The sequence below is a fragment of the Nomia melanderi genome, chromosome 13, assembly GCF_051020985.1.
Source record: "Nomia melanderi isolate GNS246 chromosome 13, iyNomMela1, whole genome shotgun sequence".
NCBI classification, from domain to species: Eukaryota; Metazoa; Arthropoda; class Insecta; order Hymenoptera; family Halictidae; genus Nomia; species Nomia melanderi.
The window spans coordinates 13,161,071-13,178,913 of record NC_135011.1 but is presented as its reverse complement, the minus strand read 5'-3'; the positions used below and the strand labels follow the sequence as shown (position 1 = coordinate 13,178,913).

General features: G+C 31.0%; 1 protein-coding gene across 5 annotated transcripts in view; it reads left to right on the top strand.

Moving 5' to 3' along the window:
- Cad99C (cadherin 99C) overlaps window positions 1-17,843 on the top strand; it is a 303,145-nt gene that overhangs the window by 231,009 nt on the left and 54,293 nt on the right. For all 5 annotated transcript variants that reach the window (XR_004234734.2, XM_031973644.2, XM_031973640.2 and 2 more), the window contains exon 6: window positions 14,221-14,484. Coding sequence is in view for 4 of the 5 variants with exons in the window: in XM_031973644.2 (XP_031829504.1) it covers window positions 14,221-14,484 (264 nt within the window). In the remaining variant the exon portion in view is untranslated. The remainder of the gene's footprint in view (window positions 1-14,220; window positions 14,485-17,843) is intronic.

The following is a 17,843-nucleotide window of genomic DNA, read 5'->3' as shown; positions in this document are numbered from 1 at the left end:
TCTTGCGAGTACCGGTTGATCCAGTCAGATGCCGCAAGACACACCAGTCGCGTGCGTTGCTCTCCCCCCTTTTATCGTTAACACGTATTTTAATGATCACATGTTTCATTTTGCGAAGAAGCGCGTTATCGGACAACATCTTCAAGTATCGTTTGTAACGGTATAATGTATCAATTACTGTTCGACTATGTCACGCATAGAAGGTTTTATTAAATATAACCTGAAACATCGTTAAAACAATTGGGATTTGTAATTATTTCACAACTAAACAACGACTATTAAATGATTTTACGAACATTAACAATACTCACGAATGGTTCCTATAATACCTTTCAAGAGAACGATTTACGATTATCAACTACATATTTGACAAACCTTTGGATTAAAAGTCTTCTCACCGAATTTGATAATTTTTGGATATGTTATAGAAATCAACATTTTGAACTACTTTATATATATAACCCTCGTTCAGTCATAGCTTTCAAGATAATTGCAAAAAAGTTGCCGATACTAATATTAGGAATACCCATAAGTGATATCGTGTTTTAAAATTAAAATTTATTTCAATTTTTTAAATCTCACATGAAACATTCAGTCCATAGGATAATCACTGTAATTGACTACAATATTTTACCATCTGGAAACGAGCTTTTGTATGCTCCTTTTATTGTAATCCTTTGATTTTTCGTTTAAATATATTTGTATTCCGTTTTTGACATTTTCATAATTAGAACATTTTTTAGTATTTAAAAGAATGTTGTAGAGATCTAAATAAATGAAAATCGGATGGGGCTAAGACAGGAGAGTACGGCGGACGTACCAAAGTCTCCCAGTCAAGTTCTATGATTTTTGTTGTGTGACTTTTACAATGAGCAGCCTTGCATTGTAAACCCGTTTGCACCATACGGAAAAACGGAAAATTGGTCCTTATCACTAAAAATGTCTTTTATTGCATCAAAATAAAAATGGTTCAAAACGTATAGAACATTTAAAACAAAGTGGTGTAAACGAAGAATTCATTGTTTTAATGAATATTGAAAAATGTTGACCGATAAATCTTTATGGTAATGATTGACATGGTGCAACTTTTCGTGTTTTTGTTCGTATGTGCTGTAGTTGTAATGCCCCAAAAGATGGCGCGCATATATGCGCTCCGGTGATATAGATCAGGCAAAATCCGCGCATACATGCGCTAATGATGCAAATAGGTTAATCAAAACAGGATATTCTTTTGCAATTACGCTGCTTAAGAGTATTAATTGTTCTCAATAAAGGCTAACAGTAATAGGATTTCTGGACTTTAACTCCTTGCCCTACAACAACGAGTGAGACTCGTAGTGAAGATTTTCAACATGATTCAACAAATATATGTATTACTCAGTACATTCGAATTCAAAGTAAACATTATTCCTCTGTAATCATAATAGTTATTATGCTTGAAAGGAAATATAGGCATAACATATGCTTAGAATTTTTCTCTTTTTCCAGTAAATTATTAATGAAAATGTAACCGTATCGATCAGAGTTGAGAAAGAAATCATAGGCCAAGGGGTTAAAGGTTTAAAATGAATAACTTCCTACAAATTCAACCATACACACAACAACGCTTTACTCGCATGAATATTCGGTTTGGAGTTGCCATCGGTGTATCACTTGGAGATAATCATTATGGTTTCCGCTTTGGATTATCATACGTAACCCATTTTTCGTCCCCTGCAACTAAACGATCCAAAAAGAGCTCTGATTTGTGTCTAACGAGTAGTGAATTGCATACAGCAACTATCGTTACTCGATTGTCTGCACTAAGGGTATGTGGGACCCATCTTCCGCATCACCACACTTTTCCAATCTTGTAAAGGTATCTTTGATCTGTATACTACAATACACTAAGCATTTCTGCAATATTTCCAACTGTCAAACTCAGATCTTTTTCAACTACAGCCCTCAATTCGTCATCTTTAAGAAGAGACGGACTTCGTGATTTCTCATCGCTTTGCAGACGAAAGTCTCCGTTCTGAAGTTTTGTGAACCGTCATCAACATTTCCGGACACTTAAAACTTCGGGATAAACACTATTAATATTGATTGTTGTGACGATAGTATTGTTTCCTTTACGAAATTCCTAAAGCATGCAATGTCGGATATGTTCCTTTATCACTTCATGTGAACACATTCTTTTTAAATGATATTCAATCGGCCAGCAAACTGAAGCAGCTTGTTAACACTTGTTAATACGTTAGGCTGTACGACATTACTTATAGGTACTCCTAATACATTAGACTTTGCCTATATGTGCACATCCAAGGTAACTTGCGAGTCGATATGGTGTGGTCGTTTATCTGATATTTTTTCCCCATGGATGTAGCGGGGGAACTGTTGGAAGCACATACCATGACGTCAACACCGATACTCACAAAATTGATGTACCCTGTAAAAATCAATACCTTCAACAACTTCTTCTTTTGTCAAAAACGCCACTCTCTTTTAGTTCTCAGATAATCGCGAAGAACTTTTGCTACTACTATAAGTATGAGCGTGTCTGCGATACAGCCACAAGCAGAGCTGCATGTTTGTCAGTTTGGTGGTCACTTAGTCATGGAATGATTTTGATTTTGAAAATGAGTTTCATTGAAATAATAAGGATTGGTATTAACCTTTTGAGTGCCGGAGGAAATGTTCATACATATTCAAGAAATGCCAGACAATTCTAAATAAAAATTGATATTTCGGTCAGTTTTGATCTAAAGTTTATAAAATTTTCACACAATACTAAAAACATGTTAGACTTTCTTTATCACAGATAAGATCAAAAAGAAACTTTTCGCAACTGCATGAAGGAGCGATATGTCGATTCTTGGCACTCAAAGGGTTAATAGGGGCGGTTCTTTGAGGGGAGAAGGAAGGAGAAGAACTTTATTTCTTATGTTAACGTACTGAATCATCCTTGCAGTTGCACAATTTTTGTTCATAGGACATAATACAGTAGTTCAACCTTAATATTTGCAAATATTAGGTAGCAATCATTACCAAATATTACTAAATAAAAAATATATATATTCACAAAAAGATTGTTGAATTTTTTAGAAGCATGCCCTACTCGTCAATACATACATATATACATACATACACACATACATACATTTATTCAAGGTAATACAAAAAAGTACATATATGTATGTACAATGTTCAGTGTTATATAGTGGATTTTGTAGACCATGTTTAAATAAGGTATAACCAACTCGGTTCTAACAAACTTTGATAATTAGTTATTATCAAATATAAATAAGAGTCAAACTTAACATAATCCTCAGAAAAACAGAATAATATTAAATACTTTAGTAAATACATAGCGTTAAAAATATTTTTGCATATATCTCGAAAACTCGGACTGAGTTGTAGTAACTAATAAAATAAAAGCTGTTCGGTTCTATTAAAAAGTAAAAACTAAGACGAATGATTTTAAAATCGCCAAAACATATGACCTTGACAAAAGGGTTATAGTTATAAAATTTGTCTCTTTTAGGCCATAATTACGTAAGCAGTGGGACAACTAACGTCAATTTTCATGAACATTATTAACTGTAGTTACAGGAGCATTAGTTTGTCCGTAATTTCTTTACGTCAGTATGCATGAATATTAATCTTTATTCCATTAACACTAGAACTAGAACTTTGTTAAAGTGGCGGGTTTTAATTTCCTTATTTTGCGATTATTAATATTTTAAAGGAATTAAATATCCGTAATATAAACAGTTTCATCTGAATACTATAACGAATACCTGAAGAAATTGTAAAAAAATGTTTTAGTAAATAGTTTTCTTATTTTGCAATTATTAATACTTGCAATTATTAATACTAATATAAATGTCTTCTTACAATCTTTATGATTATATATCAGCTTTAATAGATGCTCGATAATTCTAGTGTTAAAATGAACGACAGTTAGCCGTTCGTGTGATTAGTTCCATAAAACAAAACTGAATGCAACATTTAACATTTGATGAACATCAAATCATCTCATGAGATCGATTCAATAGATTAAGTCTATTATAATTAGATGGAATTATCATAAAATTTTACGCCTTTTGAAATGAAGTTTCTAACTTAATTACGGTATTGCAATAACTGCCAACGGGATATAGAACAGATTGATTTATTATTGTTTTATTTAATTGAGATGCTGAGTTCCATCACGATTTAATTTATTTTAAAATGACACTGACTGAAATTTCTCTCTGATCGGATTATCTGGAATATACTATATAAATTTTTTTAAAAATTTCTTTTGCACCGTAAACTAAATCGGAAATGTTTGAGATAGTCAAAATAAATGAGACAGTCGCGTTAGGTTATGCACGATATAAACGTGTGCAATATAATCTGAAAATGTTGAATATTAGAAGAAAGTAGTTTAATTTGGCTCCTAAATTGGACCAGTACTTTTTTCCACATATAAATTGATTTTGATGATATCTTTTAGAGTGATATTATAGTTTCTATGTCGTTTGGTGAGAACACTAAAACCGAAAGCTGTGCAATAATAATTTCAGTTGGATGCAAGTTTTTATTTCGACTCTGGCTAATGTAATTTTATTTTATGCACACGAACAATTCCCGTTATTTTTATTTTCATATAGGTCATGTCATATAGTTTATTTCATATACACCTAACTTTCGATTTACAGGATAGATTACTTCGACGAAAATGCCGTGTAAATTGAAATCGTGCAATACGAGTCCACAGTTCACATTGAAAAAAATACACGTGTAATAAATTTAACAAATCCGTATGAAACAGTATTATTTATTTTTTTGTAGAATAAACACTTATATACATATTTTTAAATAAAAATTCATGAATCCAACGGAACTGTATATGTAGTTCACAAAAAAAATTGTAATTTGGATTTATTTGACCTGATAGTGTTAAAGTGAAATGCGAGTGCCGTGTAAATGGAACTTCTTCCGCTCTTTTTCAACCGTTTTTAAACCGAAATCGTAAAAATAGAGAGCAATGTGTCATTTCAAATAAGAATTTTATCTGGTTTTCTTCAGTACGCTGTTAAATCGGAATTTGTAATATCAGAATTGTTCTTTATATTTTTATAGTACGTAAATATTATTTGTGATCTAGATTATGAAACCGGTTTCTTAAATTGGTCTGTTGGCGCTATTTTGATAACATCTGTTTTGTAACTAGTCGGATAATGTTTAAGTCAGTTTTTTACATGTGCGTATCAACTATAATGCTAAGATTGTTCTTAATGTTTCCTGTTCGAAAATACCAACATGTTTATGATTTATAGAAGTAACTGTTTAAGTGGTCCGATATTGGACACTTTTCTCTACTTAAAAATGAGTACTAGATTATGCATATGAAAAAAGATTTATCGTATTGGTCAGTATTTCTGTGGCGTTAAAAACATAAGTACAATTTTATAGCAGTTATAGATCATGTTTCTATTAATGCTGTTTTGATATTGACAACGGACGTGAAAACTGAACAAGCATTTTCAATTTCGTAAGGTCACAGATAGTGCAATATGACCTATTCGCTGCAATTGCAGGAAATGTCGACGATTTCTTGGTCGTGCTCCTGGTATGTCTTGTTCATAATTTCTGTTTCAGTTAATTAATTTACCAGCAACCTGTTTCGCGTACTTTATATAAAGAATATAAAAAAAGTAAAATCATTGTGGTTGATAATAGCGCACCTATTGACCAACTAAAAATTAATCGAATTAACTAGAGATATAGATTCGTAACTTCATACAGCGTATGTTCTCTGACAATCTCGAAGCTAATTAGGTCTTTACTATGATATTATAAAGGATGACTTGATATTCGTGGCTATACTTAGAGAAGAAAAATAAAAAACAGAAATGAATAATTACTGACATAAGTGTTTTAAGAAACTAATGATGGTAATGGTATTAAAACTCAAATAAGAATAAAATTATAATACATCTTTACTATGACCATATATATATATATATATATATATATATATAAACAAATGGAAAAGAATGTTGTCTTGCTTTGTTTGTTATCGGTACGTATTCACTCTTACATGTATATTCATATTCTTACTGAATCAGAGTCCAAATCTAATATTGTCTTACTACCACATCGAATTGTTTTTTGTAGAACTATACGAGAAACGACAAATTTAAATTTAAAATACAAATTTTTCTTCCTCGTGAATTATAGCTATATGGATAGCGCAAAAAAGTTTAAAGAAGAAATATATTGTTCTTTTACGTTTATAAAATTGGAAAATTAAATTTTTCAGGAAGTTCAAAATCTTGATTTTGAAAATGATTAATTTGAAAATTTTATTTTACAGTTTTATAGACGTAAAAGAGCAATGTATTTTTTCTTTAAACTTTTTTGCGCTATCTCTGATCATTCTCAAGATAATCCACGGCAAAGAAAAATTTGCATTTTTTCAAGGGGTGGTTTTACCCTTAGAAGTGAAATTCGGCTCGAAGAAAATTGCAATGTATTAGGCTTGACTTACTCTACCTACACGCAAAGTTACACAATTTTTGGAATTTCAGGGTTTTGTACCCTTCCTTGTGAGCCGTACTGTTGTTTAAAACGTGTATATTTACAATATATAAGATAGAGATGTCTCGTTGGTTGTCTGCGGACTGATGTCCTGATGATCTGCAAGAATTGAGGTTGGGCCTGCTGCCGGGGATGGGCACGAAAATTGCTCGAAATTAAAAAAAAATAAGAATGGTAGGGTGAAAGAAGCGATGTGGTGAGGACATGCTGTAAATGACGTAAAAGATTGGAAACTTCACCGTGATAAACTTTCGTCTTACGGTGTCCACTCACCCTAGGACGACGCGCGATGACCTCGTGCCCCATAAAAGATTATAGGCAATAAACACATCAAACCCGGTGAGTTTTACAACATGTAATTTCGTCAGAAATTTGTACGAAGTAACGGTTTACCGGTTAAGCGGTCTACAGCTGCAGAAGGCATCTGTTGACCAAATGAATCTGTTAGAGATTCTAGTATCCGATAGTAACATCTATCATATGCTATAGATACAGTTATAAGTATAGAAGACGTTTATTTTCCAAAAAAATAGAGTAAGATAGAGTAAGGTAGATACAACATTTCACCTTTTCGGCGAGGGTGAATAATACGAATGAAAGTACAAAAAAGTCTATGAAAGTATGAACTTAACTTAAATAAGTAAAAGCGTGCATCGATGAATAAGTAAAAATATGTAAATGTGGCTAAAAATGCAAAGAGTATATGTGAACAACAGAATATAGGATAAAATAAAATATACTGGAGTCAACAGAATAAAATTAGATAAGAAATAACAGTAAAACAAAATAACCACAGTCAAATAAAATAAATAAAACAAAGCACAACAAAGTATTAAAGAGATTAAAAATAAGAGACCAGGTGGGATAAAACGGTGCTCTTAATAAATAGTATATGGAGAAAGCTGTTGACTAAATGAATCCGTTAATGTCTACCTGGACTGGATGACCTTACTTGCAACTTTGCGATCTGTTTTCAGTACAAAATTTTCATTCGTTCGATATAAATTATGTCCAATATAAAGTATATCCGTGAAATATTTTCCAGAGCAATTATTTTCAATGTAAACTTCAAACGGAACCAACGTGTACCGGATAAGTATGTTTTTTTATTAAAGCCTCCAACCGTAAAATGTATTTCAAGGCATGATTCAAAACTATAGATATGGCAATTTAGAGTACGCCAGGTTTTAATGTTCAAACTTTGTTAGTATATTCTATGGTACTAAATACGAAAAAATATTATGTAAACATAAGTCACATAGAGCTTAATTAAAAAGTTATAACAAAAATACGGAATAGAAGTAATATAGGACTAGTAACCGACTTGCTGTTACTGCGAGCATTAGCTCGAATAGATGAGCCATATTTACGTTAGACATTTGGAAATGGAGCATTCACATTTTGAACTCCGTTGCCGCCGCAGCGGCATATAGAAACAATTTTGGTTTTTCGTATTATTATATTTGTTATATTGTAATTGTATTAATGGAACATAACGTTAAAATGTGTACACATTTTTTTTAATGGTAAAACACGATCTTGCACCACTGGAAATACTCCCGGAGTAGCTGGTCCGTATTAGACATGGCTAGGAGTTGCCGAGAGGTGATATCAGAAATTGCTTGGAGTGCAAAGGGTTAATTAACTCTGTAAGTGACGATGTCAACTAGTAAATAAATTGATCTATTCGAGCCAATGTTCGCAGTAATAGCAAGTTGATTACTATTCCTATATTATTTGTATTCTGTATTTTTATTGTAAATTCCTAATAAAGCTTTATGTGACCTATGTTCACATAACATTTTTTTCTTATTTAGTGACATAAAATATACTAATAAACTTTGAACATTAAAACTTGGGACACCCTGTATATTATAGATATACACTGTAAATATGAAAATATTCGTTTAAGAGTATCTGGACAATGTTTCTTGAAATACCTAAATCACTCAAAATGAACTGTTACTTTTGAAAGTGATATAAATTCATTAATTTATATTAAATGTTCAGACATTTAACGGTTTGCGTTTGAACAAAGTAAAAAATATTGGCTAACGCTAATAAATTTGAATAACTTTTTTAAACTTGTTAAATTTTAATATACAGTAAGTATCAATAAAATTGATAAGAAAATAAACGGCTTTTTTAGTTACAATTAGACTTATACAGTTTTCAATAATAACAGACCATAAAAAATATGAATAAAAACAGTTTTAAATTTATATTTTGATTCAAGTTGACTTTTCTGAAACGTATTTTTTACACGTAAATGTGTTATATAAAAATTGTTAAATAAAAATTTATGAAAAGTAAATTACTTCGTTAAGGTAACTAATAATAACAGTTTTTTTTAAATATTTCAATGTTATTTCTCCTTTACACGTGCATAATCAAGTATTTGTTATGAATATGACGATAAACTCATCATATCATATTCATTTTTTCTTATAGGTCTTAAAGTTGAGAGTAATGGTAACATAGTTATTTTGCTAAAACTAATAAATCCAGAACTGTTGACAGATTTTGTTTTCAACAAAGTTTAAAAAATATTTTCAACAACTTCGCACAACTACAGTGTTCAACTGTTTTGTACTAAATACAAGAACAAATTGATTGCGCGATCTAAGAATTTCTTATTCTTTTAATCTTTTATTTTTAAAAATAAAAGAAATATGAAAGACAATAATATATAATATTTACATTTCACAAGGAAATTCACAAATACATGTTAATATTTCAGAAGGTAAATCTACACGCCCAAAACAAGTAAAACGTATCATATGAATATATGTTCGATATACTGTAGGTTTCGAGTTATGGATGATTAACACTAGAACTACCGAGAATTTAATACGATTAATATGTAATCCCTATAAAAATGGTAACAATAGATTATTTTCAGTTTGCTTTGGCATTCATTATAGTATTTAAACAAAACTATTTATCTTCAAGATCATTTCGAACATTTAATGCTTTTAAGATATCCATAATTGCGAAACAAAAAGGTCGGAACCAGTCATTTTAATTGGCACGGCAGTTATAACGTTAAAGGAAATGTTTCAAGCGTCTCTCTTTTACCATAATACACGCTTCTGAATGCCTCAATCAGTTAACACGTTGAACGCCGTACGATTTCTTAGATTGATTGTATTTGATCTAATCTCTTATCCTTTTTTTTGTGAGATAAAAGAAGTTTGTGTCTGTGTTATTCCAAAACAATCGCTACGAGATCGAGCGATTTTACGTTCGTGTACCATATATACAGAGCAAATTTCATCTTACACAACATACACAATTAAAAAAAAGTACATATATTTGTCAACCGTTGTCGCGATCCGTTGACGTTTTGTTAATCGCGCGGTGTCGCTGGCGATTCCGTCCCTTGTGTGCATACGCCGTTACTGTCGACCATGCCTTTCTAGCAATTATTTCACATAATACATTATTCATATGATTTTGATATATTTAAAAAATAGTAAATAAACCGAACAAAGCATTTTACATAAGTGCTATGTATATATTACGGGAAGTTCGATTAATCCGGAAATTATACAATCTCCCCGCGGTAATTATACACAATCGCCAATAACATTGGAGAATAATTATACATATTCACCGGGGAGTGATGTATAACTCTCACTGTATCATATTGCCCGTAACGAATAGAGTAACGGCACCTAATATGGAACACATGGTTTGAAAAGCTTACCAAAACAAGAGATACGCAATTTTTTCAATGAGACGTACAGCAAAATATGGAGAAATTAATAAACATTCATGCACTGATCGATAACAATGCAAAAATTTAAATGCTTTTAAACCCTGATAAAAAATGCAAATAAAGTCAAAAACAGCGATCTAAAAAAATGGCTCTTAATATGGAACACCTAGGAAATTTTTAAACGACACTCATTTTTATCACGAAAAACGAATATTTATGGAATTGAAAAGGATAAATAAACGAATTTTACACTTTTTTTAATTTACATTATTTTAATTTTTTCTTTTCCTTTGTTTATACAGTGGATATATGAGTAACACATCGGGACCGCTACATTTTTCGGGAACATAATGCATTGAACATATCTTTTTCCATTACTACAATTTTTGTAATTACCACCATAAAATAAAAATATAAGATGATAATATGTAACATTAACAAAGAATGTGCACTTAGTATGGAACATGTTCCATACTAGGAACCCACGCACTTCCAATAGAAAAATGATTATTCTGAGAAAAAACTAAATTTTCAGAAAATTGTTTTTGAATAATGAAAACAAACATGTTCAATGACAAATCATGAAAAAATAAAATTTTTTGTTCAAACTATATTAAGAAATTTGACTATTTAACTCGTCTTTCAGAAAATGTAACGTACTACCAAACACAATAATACTTTGTATTCAATGACAAATTCTTAATTTATGTCCAACTATTAATATGATTGTTTCCTATTATTAAAGAAGTGTTTCTCATGATAACATCAAGCTATTTATTTTTCAAAATATTGTGGTATTCCATATTAGGCGCCGTTACCTCGTATATTTAGCCCTCGATTTATACGACACTTAAATTACACATTTCCATGTACATGGCACTTGCATTTCATGTTAACGCGGGCAGATCAAACAAATGTAAAAATTACATTAATGTTTTATTTCTTTTGTGAATTACATATGCACTTTTATTGGATTAATGACTTGTTTGCTTAAAAATATGCATATAGTTGTTTATTTTACAAAGAAATAAATGATACAGTTTCGTACGGATTTGTTAAATTTATTACATTTGTATTTCTTTTAAATGTAACCTTTGTAAGTTACACTTGAGAGTAACAATTGTGGACTCGATTTGCATAATTTCAATTTACACAGCATTTTCGGCGTATCAATCTATCCTGTAAATGGAAGGTTAGGTGTACATAATATTTTGATATAACCGAAGCGACACAGAATATACCACACGCCAAACATATATGTTAACACATTCGTGACGGTTCATAGGTTAATTACCACAAATTTCTGACGTTAAAACAGGGACAAGAATTAGGGAAGTTTTGAAATATTAGTTTTTTAACGATTTATTGTTTGAAATGACGATCTTTCCGTTAAAGAAAGATACTTACTTGCAAAGACATGAATTCACGTCAGTGGTCGCGAATGTGTTAATCATCGTACCAACGGTAATTGATAGAGTTATACATATATGACGCTAAGCTCTCTAAACGAATCGCTGTGTCACACATATGTGACGCGTGGTCGCGAACGTGTTAATCGTATCTAAAGTTTATAAACAATATCTATTGACACAATGTAGACGAAACTTTGTGTAGTCTGTACCTTATTTCTGCGATTTAGTATCGTTTTAAAACGGCAAAATGAATTCTTACACTTGTGTATTCAATGCAAGTAAATAATGTGCACGATCTGCTAAAAAGAGCACAATCCGCACAATCGAATCCCGGGCAAAATGAGGCAAAAATAGAAAAAAATTATTTAAAAAATGGGAAATTTTTATATAATTCAATTTATTATAATCTAGAACATATAACTGGTGCAATTTTTTTATTTAATCTTATTTATAACCGAAGAATGAAAGTATTTATAAATTATTCAAATCGTAAAAGTCATTTTTCTCATTCATCAGAATAAATATGTTTCGGATTATTTAAGAAATTGGAAATATGGCTTAAAAGTGTTACAATAGTAAAGAATTATTTAAATAACAGGTGTAATTATGGTACAGGTCATAATTTGCAAATTGTTGAATAACTTATTTGGAATTTAGTAGAATCAATTCTTTCTTGTTGGATATATTACAGTACTCATTACTACAATAATCAGTGATGTCGTTTTAAAGTCATAATTAAAGGAACATGTTCATTTAGAACGACAGTTTTTAAGTTTAGTTTGGGAATTTTTTTTGAAAAATCAGAACTCTAATTTTTATTGATTTTTTACAGGTATATTTACTAATATTTTAACCATATTATGAATTTTTTGGAAGTCAAAATAAGTAAAAGTTTAGGAGTTAGACGTTATGAAACAGAATCATCTTCAAAAATCATGTCTTGACGGTTAACATGATCCCGCCGGTTGTAGTGAATGGAAAAAACCGATGTGAATTCTCCGTTGTTAATATTTATATCTTATTTTATGATTTACTAAAAAAAGTAAGTTTTCAAGTAATATTGATTTTTGTTCCATCTTTTTGATTAATCAACCACCGTGCGACGCGGGCACTTCAAACATTTCCTTTACCACATTTTCGTTTGGACATGTTCCTATATACTTAATCATTGATCGTAATAATAACAATGTTTGCAAAAATAATGTTGAAGTGCATTCTTTTGTTATGTCTCTAATTTTCTGACTTTAGGTGGCAATAAATAATTTGTTAAACAATTTTCTTATTAACGTTGATTTATTTTAATGTTATAAATTAGTTGCGTACCACCGGTGGTACATGCCGTAACTAGAATATTAAGGTATATATATATCAGACATATGTTCATATGATATTCTTTGTTTGTTTTGGCTTGTGTTGGTTTTATTGTTGTCTTGGTTTTTAACTCATCAAGTATTGATATTTATTTATTAATCATCCTGTATAATATTCGATACTCGGAGAAAGAAATTTGTGGCAAATGATAAAGTATTACTAGTAGTATTGTGCTTTTTATTTAACTTCTTCCAGTATTATCACGTGTCTGACTTGTAACACCTGTCACGAGCCATACATGAAAAACAAGAATTTACTCTAGCACTTTTGCTCATGTAGGCGACATTTCTCGTGTAGCAGAAAGGGTTAAGACCATTTATTTAAATAAGGGTTAAGACCATTTATTTAAATAAGGGTTAAGACCATTTATTTTTAAATTAAACAGAGATATGTTAACGAAGTAAAATATTAGTAAAACTAGGAAACTGACATATTGAAAAATCTTTCAAAAAACGGTAGGTATTTAATTGCATAAAGTTATACTACTTCATACAATTCTTGTTAATATAAATCATAAAGTAATCATTATTCGAACTTAAATAAAAACTAATTAATCATTTTCCAGTTATGTTAAAAAATCTTTATTTAAATTATGGTATGTGTTTGTATTTGAACAAGACTAACACAGAATGCTTAATGGAAGGTATTAATTTTAGCTGTCATTTCTTTACCTAAGCATCCTCGATTTATTGAGCAAAGTGCTTTTTGATGTTTCATTTGCATTATAAAATCATTTTTGAATGGTAATTTCTTTAGCCAATACTTCGACAGTAGTAACTTTGCAGTTATAGCTTTTTTAATTTTTATTACTTATGATCCTATACGATAGCAACTTAAGTAGAACATAAAAAATTATAAAAAACCACAAGAAAAAGTCTTTTTACAACGTTATACTTTCAAATTGCATTTTTTAAAAAGTTGATACGTATGAATATAACAAAAATTAGCAGTTTTCAGGAATATCTCGGAAACTCAATAAGTTCAACAGTTCTGTAAGAAGAGAAAATTGTTCAAAATACCAATATCTACAATATATTTAAAAATCATCGAAATCATCTAATCACCTCTACTTTATGATATATGAGTGCAGTTGCGAAGAATGAGAAACGAAAACACAAATTAAGAAATTTGCTTGTCTGATTGCAGCTCACACCGGTTGGTTCTACTATTTTCAAGAATATCGATGCTAAGGATGCTGACGTCGGTGTAAATGGCATTGTCGAGTATTCTATTGCTCCTGGTGACGGGACAGGGATTGGCAACAATGACGGAGTAGGTCGAAATAGAATTACAACTGCAGATGGGTACGGTTACTTCAGCATCAACTTACCTCATCAAGGCCAAGTTACTGTTAACCGTACCCTCGACTTCGAGAAAACGCAGCGATACCTCGTCACCATTTTGGCTTCGGTAAGTCTCAATTATTTTCAGCTATTAAACAAACTGCAATGACTCTGTAAAAAACGGTATTTCTATAACGCGAACTAAAAATTTTGCTACTGCCTGCGTATGAGACGATTAAAAAATTGCTGAAAATAACTGGAAACAAAATTCTGCATAAAGAAATATTACAAGTAGATGCATTACCAAGTAAGGAACACACACATTCTGAAGTTGAATAAAGTTTGCCCGATGAAAAAATTGGATCTATACTCAAAATGCAATGGTATTTAATTTTAAGCGATTCTGACAGTAATCAAGTCATTTTTCATGTGTATTTTTACTCTAAGTTATTTTTTTCATAAAATGAACAAACGTTACGTTCTTGTTGTTTTAAACGAAAATAAATATTATTTTCTGTTATATTAAAAAACAAATTTATTTAATTCTTATTTTTTTGTATTTAGAGATTTGTATATCACGAAATGTGCGTATTACGTTTTAGAGGGTCCTATTGTTTATCTGTCTATTTTAGCCATATTTTTAGCTTCAATTAATTCGTTTTTTAGTGTGAAGTCATTTTTACTCACTTTTTAAATATAAACCAACAGAGGAAGTAGAATAAATCTGCAAACATGCAAACACACCGGTAAATAAGATGACGAGATGTGTAACGTTATTAATCCCATAAAAAATATTATATAATAAACCATTTATTGCCTGTATTAATAATGATAGTATTAAATAATATCATTAATCATGGTTTATTATTATCGATATTGTTTGTTTCCAACAAAGGATTCTAGAAGTTGTAAAGTGAACAATTCAAAAGTACGGTATTTGATTATTGGAAGTAAATAAATGATTGTACATGGAAAAATTATATAGTACTGATTAAAGTACTATATTGACCAAAGCTGGATAGTGAGTTTGTGCCTAATAGAATTTTATTTGAGTTAATATATAAATATTTCAATTCGTTGTAACATATTTCAAAGAAATATGGCGATGACAGAAGGTCGTTTATGAGATTTTAAGGTGATACAAAGAAAAGACTTCAGACTTCAGAACTACAGTAGACATAGCCTCAAGAAAAATTTTGCAAAGTTTGCAGCGACCTTGAATCTACAAAATTTTCGCAAAAAAAAACTGCTTTCACTTTGACACCCTTTACATAATGAACGAAGCAGATAATGTAATTTGAAAGTGGAGACTTTATATTTTAAAATGAGCCCCGACTGACATGTGACAGTGTTGTAACATTTTGTCAGCAAGTTATAACACTTTAAACCTACACAATTTTTCTACGAAAATTTATTTATCCTTTAATTTTGCATTGAGATTGGGGATACGAGTAAATGTGTTGATGTAATGCAGAGTTTGTAGCATAATATTGTAAGTCTTGTTCGTCTACAATAGTAATTATAGAATAGGAATAGAAAAGAATAATTAACGTCGAATTTGTTAAAAACGTACAGTGCTTTATTATAAAACGTAAACTGATACTCTTCAAACATATTTCATTACTGCGTTATGACCAAATAATTCTCAACAGATATTTTCATGTTGACAATGTTTGTAAACATTACAAGAAGCACGTAGAGCTGAAACTAGATTAAGTGCACGCTTATCCGACAAATTCTCAAACTTATTTGTCTTGAAGATAAAGCTTCATATAAACAAATTTTATTCTACATTTTCGATTCAGTTTTTCACGTAGAATTTACGGGACACCCTGTATATTGTACGCTTAAATTGATTTTCAGTTAACGTGTTTTTGAACGTTGTGCGGATAATTCATAAAAGTCATGTCGTTGAAAGATATTTTTTATGTCAATAAATTATTCTTCTACATATTACAAATCTTCTACATCTTGAAAGAAGTCCTCTGGGAGGAATGCTGATTTGAGTGGCCAGAATAGAGAGGCCACGACCTTCCTCACGCGGATTGTCGTTTCTGGTGTACCATTTGTCGAAACGGTCACGTACACTAATCTGGTCGCGTGACGAAGGCAGTGAATGAGACGTGCCGAGTACGAGCGAGATAACACGAAACAACTGACAAGCTTTAAAGCATTGGCGTACTCTCAGTTTCCTTACTATTAACCTGTTAATTATGGAATTCAGTTTGAAAATCTCTCGTTCTGCGCACAATAAAATCTAAAAATAAAGCGTATACTCGTTGAATACAAGCTAAATACACTTATAATATATTCTAACGACAGACTAAAGCGAAACGAAGAAGAATTAAATGTTTGTCTAAAAATATAAATAGTCCATCGTTGAAACCGTTGGCATCATTTAGAGTTTTAAAACGACATGTGTATTCGCCAAACGCAGTTAACTGGTTAACACTCAATCTCTGGGTCGATTGCATGTAGGCTTTCACATAACACGGGCGAGTGTGCGCTGAGAAGGAATTTAATAGTTGTTGGGTGCCGTGTTCCGATAAAAATTTAGCAGGTTGTAGCGACTGAATGAGTAAATAAATCTGGTATAGTTTAGAAGTCGTTTATTTTTGTTTTAATGGAGACTCAGCTTTGTTTCGTTTCTGGGTACAATTGAACTGATGGTTATATAAAGACTCGGCTTTGTGGTCGTCAAGAGACTGGGCTCTGTGTGGGCTTAAATAAAAAAGTAGCCCCGTTTTCCTTCTTTTTTATACAAGCAATACCTAAAACTGCGCTAACAGGGGAACCTTTTCAACTAGCACATGCCGATTTTGATGAAACTTATATGAGATATTCTTTCTTACATTTTTACTTTTAACTTTATATATAACAGTTATAGTAATTTTATACGTTAAATATAATTCATACATAGCGCCTTCAGTATACAGAAATCAAAACATGTATAATAATTTTTGTAAATAATAATTTAATTAATATTAATATAATAACAAAAATAGTAATGTAACTTATGAAGATTTAAGTAAATAAAATATTAGTTAAGGTAGCGAGTATGCTCTGTAGCTGTAGAAGCTGTGAAGCGGCGACTCCATCGATGAATAATGTTAACCACAATTTCTCAAGAGACGGAGTCCCATAACTACCCTGATTAATTGACATTCGTGTACTAGAAAAGGACACTCGTATCGCGTTCCTTTACTCTCCGATGCGAACTTCAACAGCAATTTGTAAAGAAATTAATAATTTCCGACTCATGGTTCCTTTCAGATTATTTGCAAAAAATTGTAATCCTTTCTTTCAAGGTCAAAAAATTTGTAACCGCTTCTTTACATCAGACTTCATCGACTCGACGGTGTAGAATATACCTGTGGTGGTCAAGATAAAACATTTATTTAAAATTATCGGGTCTACCTTTTTAACCGTTCGAGTGTTAAACAAATTTTGTTGATATATACCAAACATGCGGAAGTGATTGGGTGG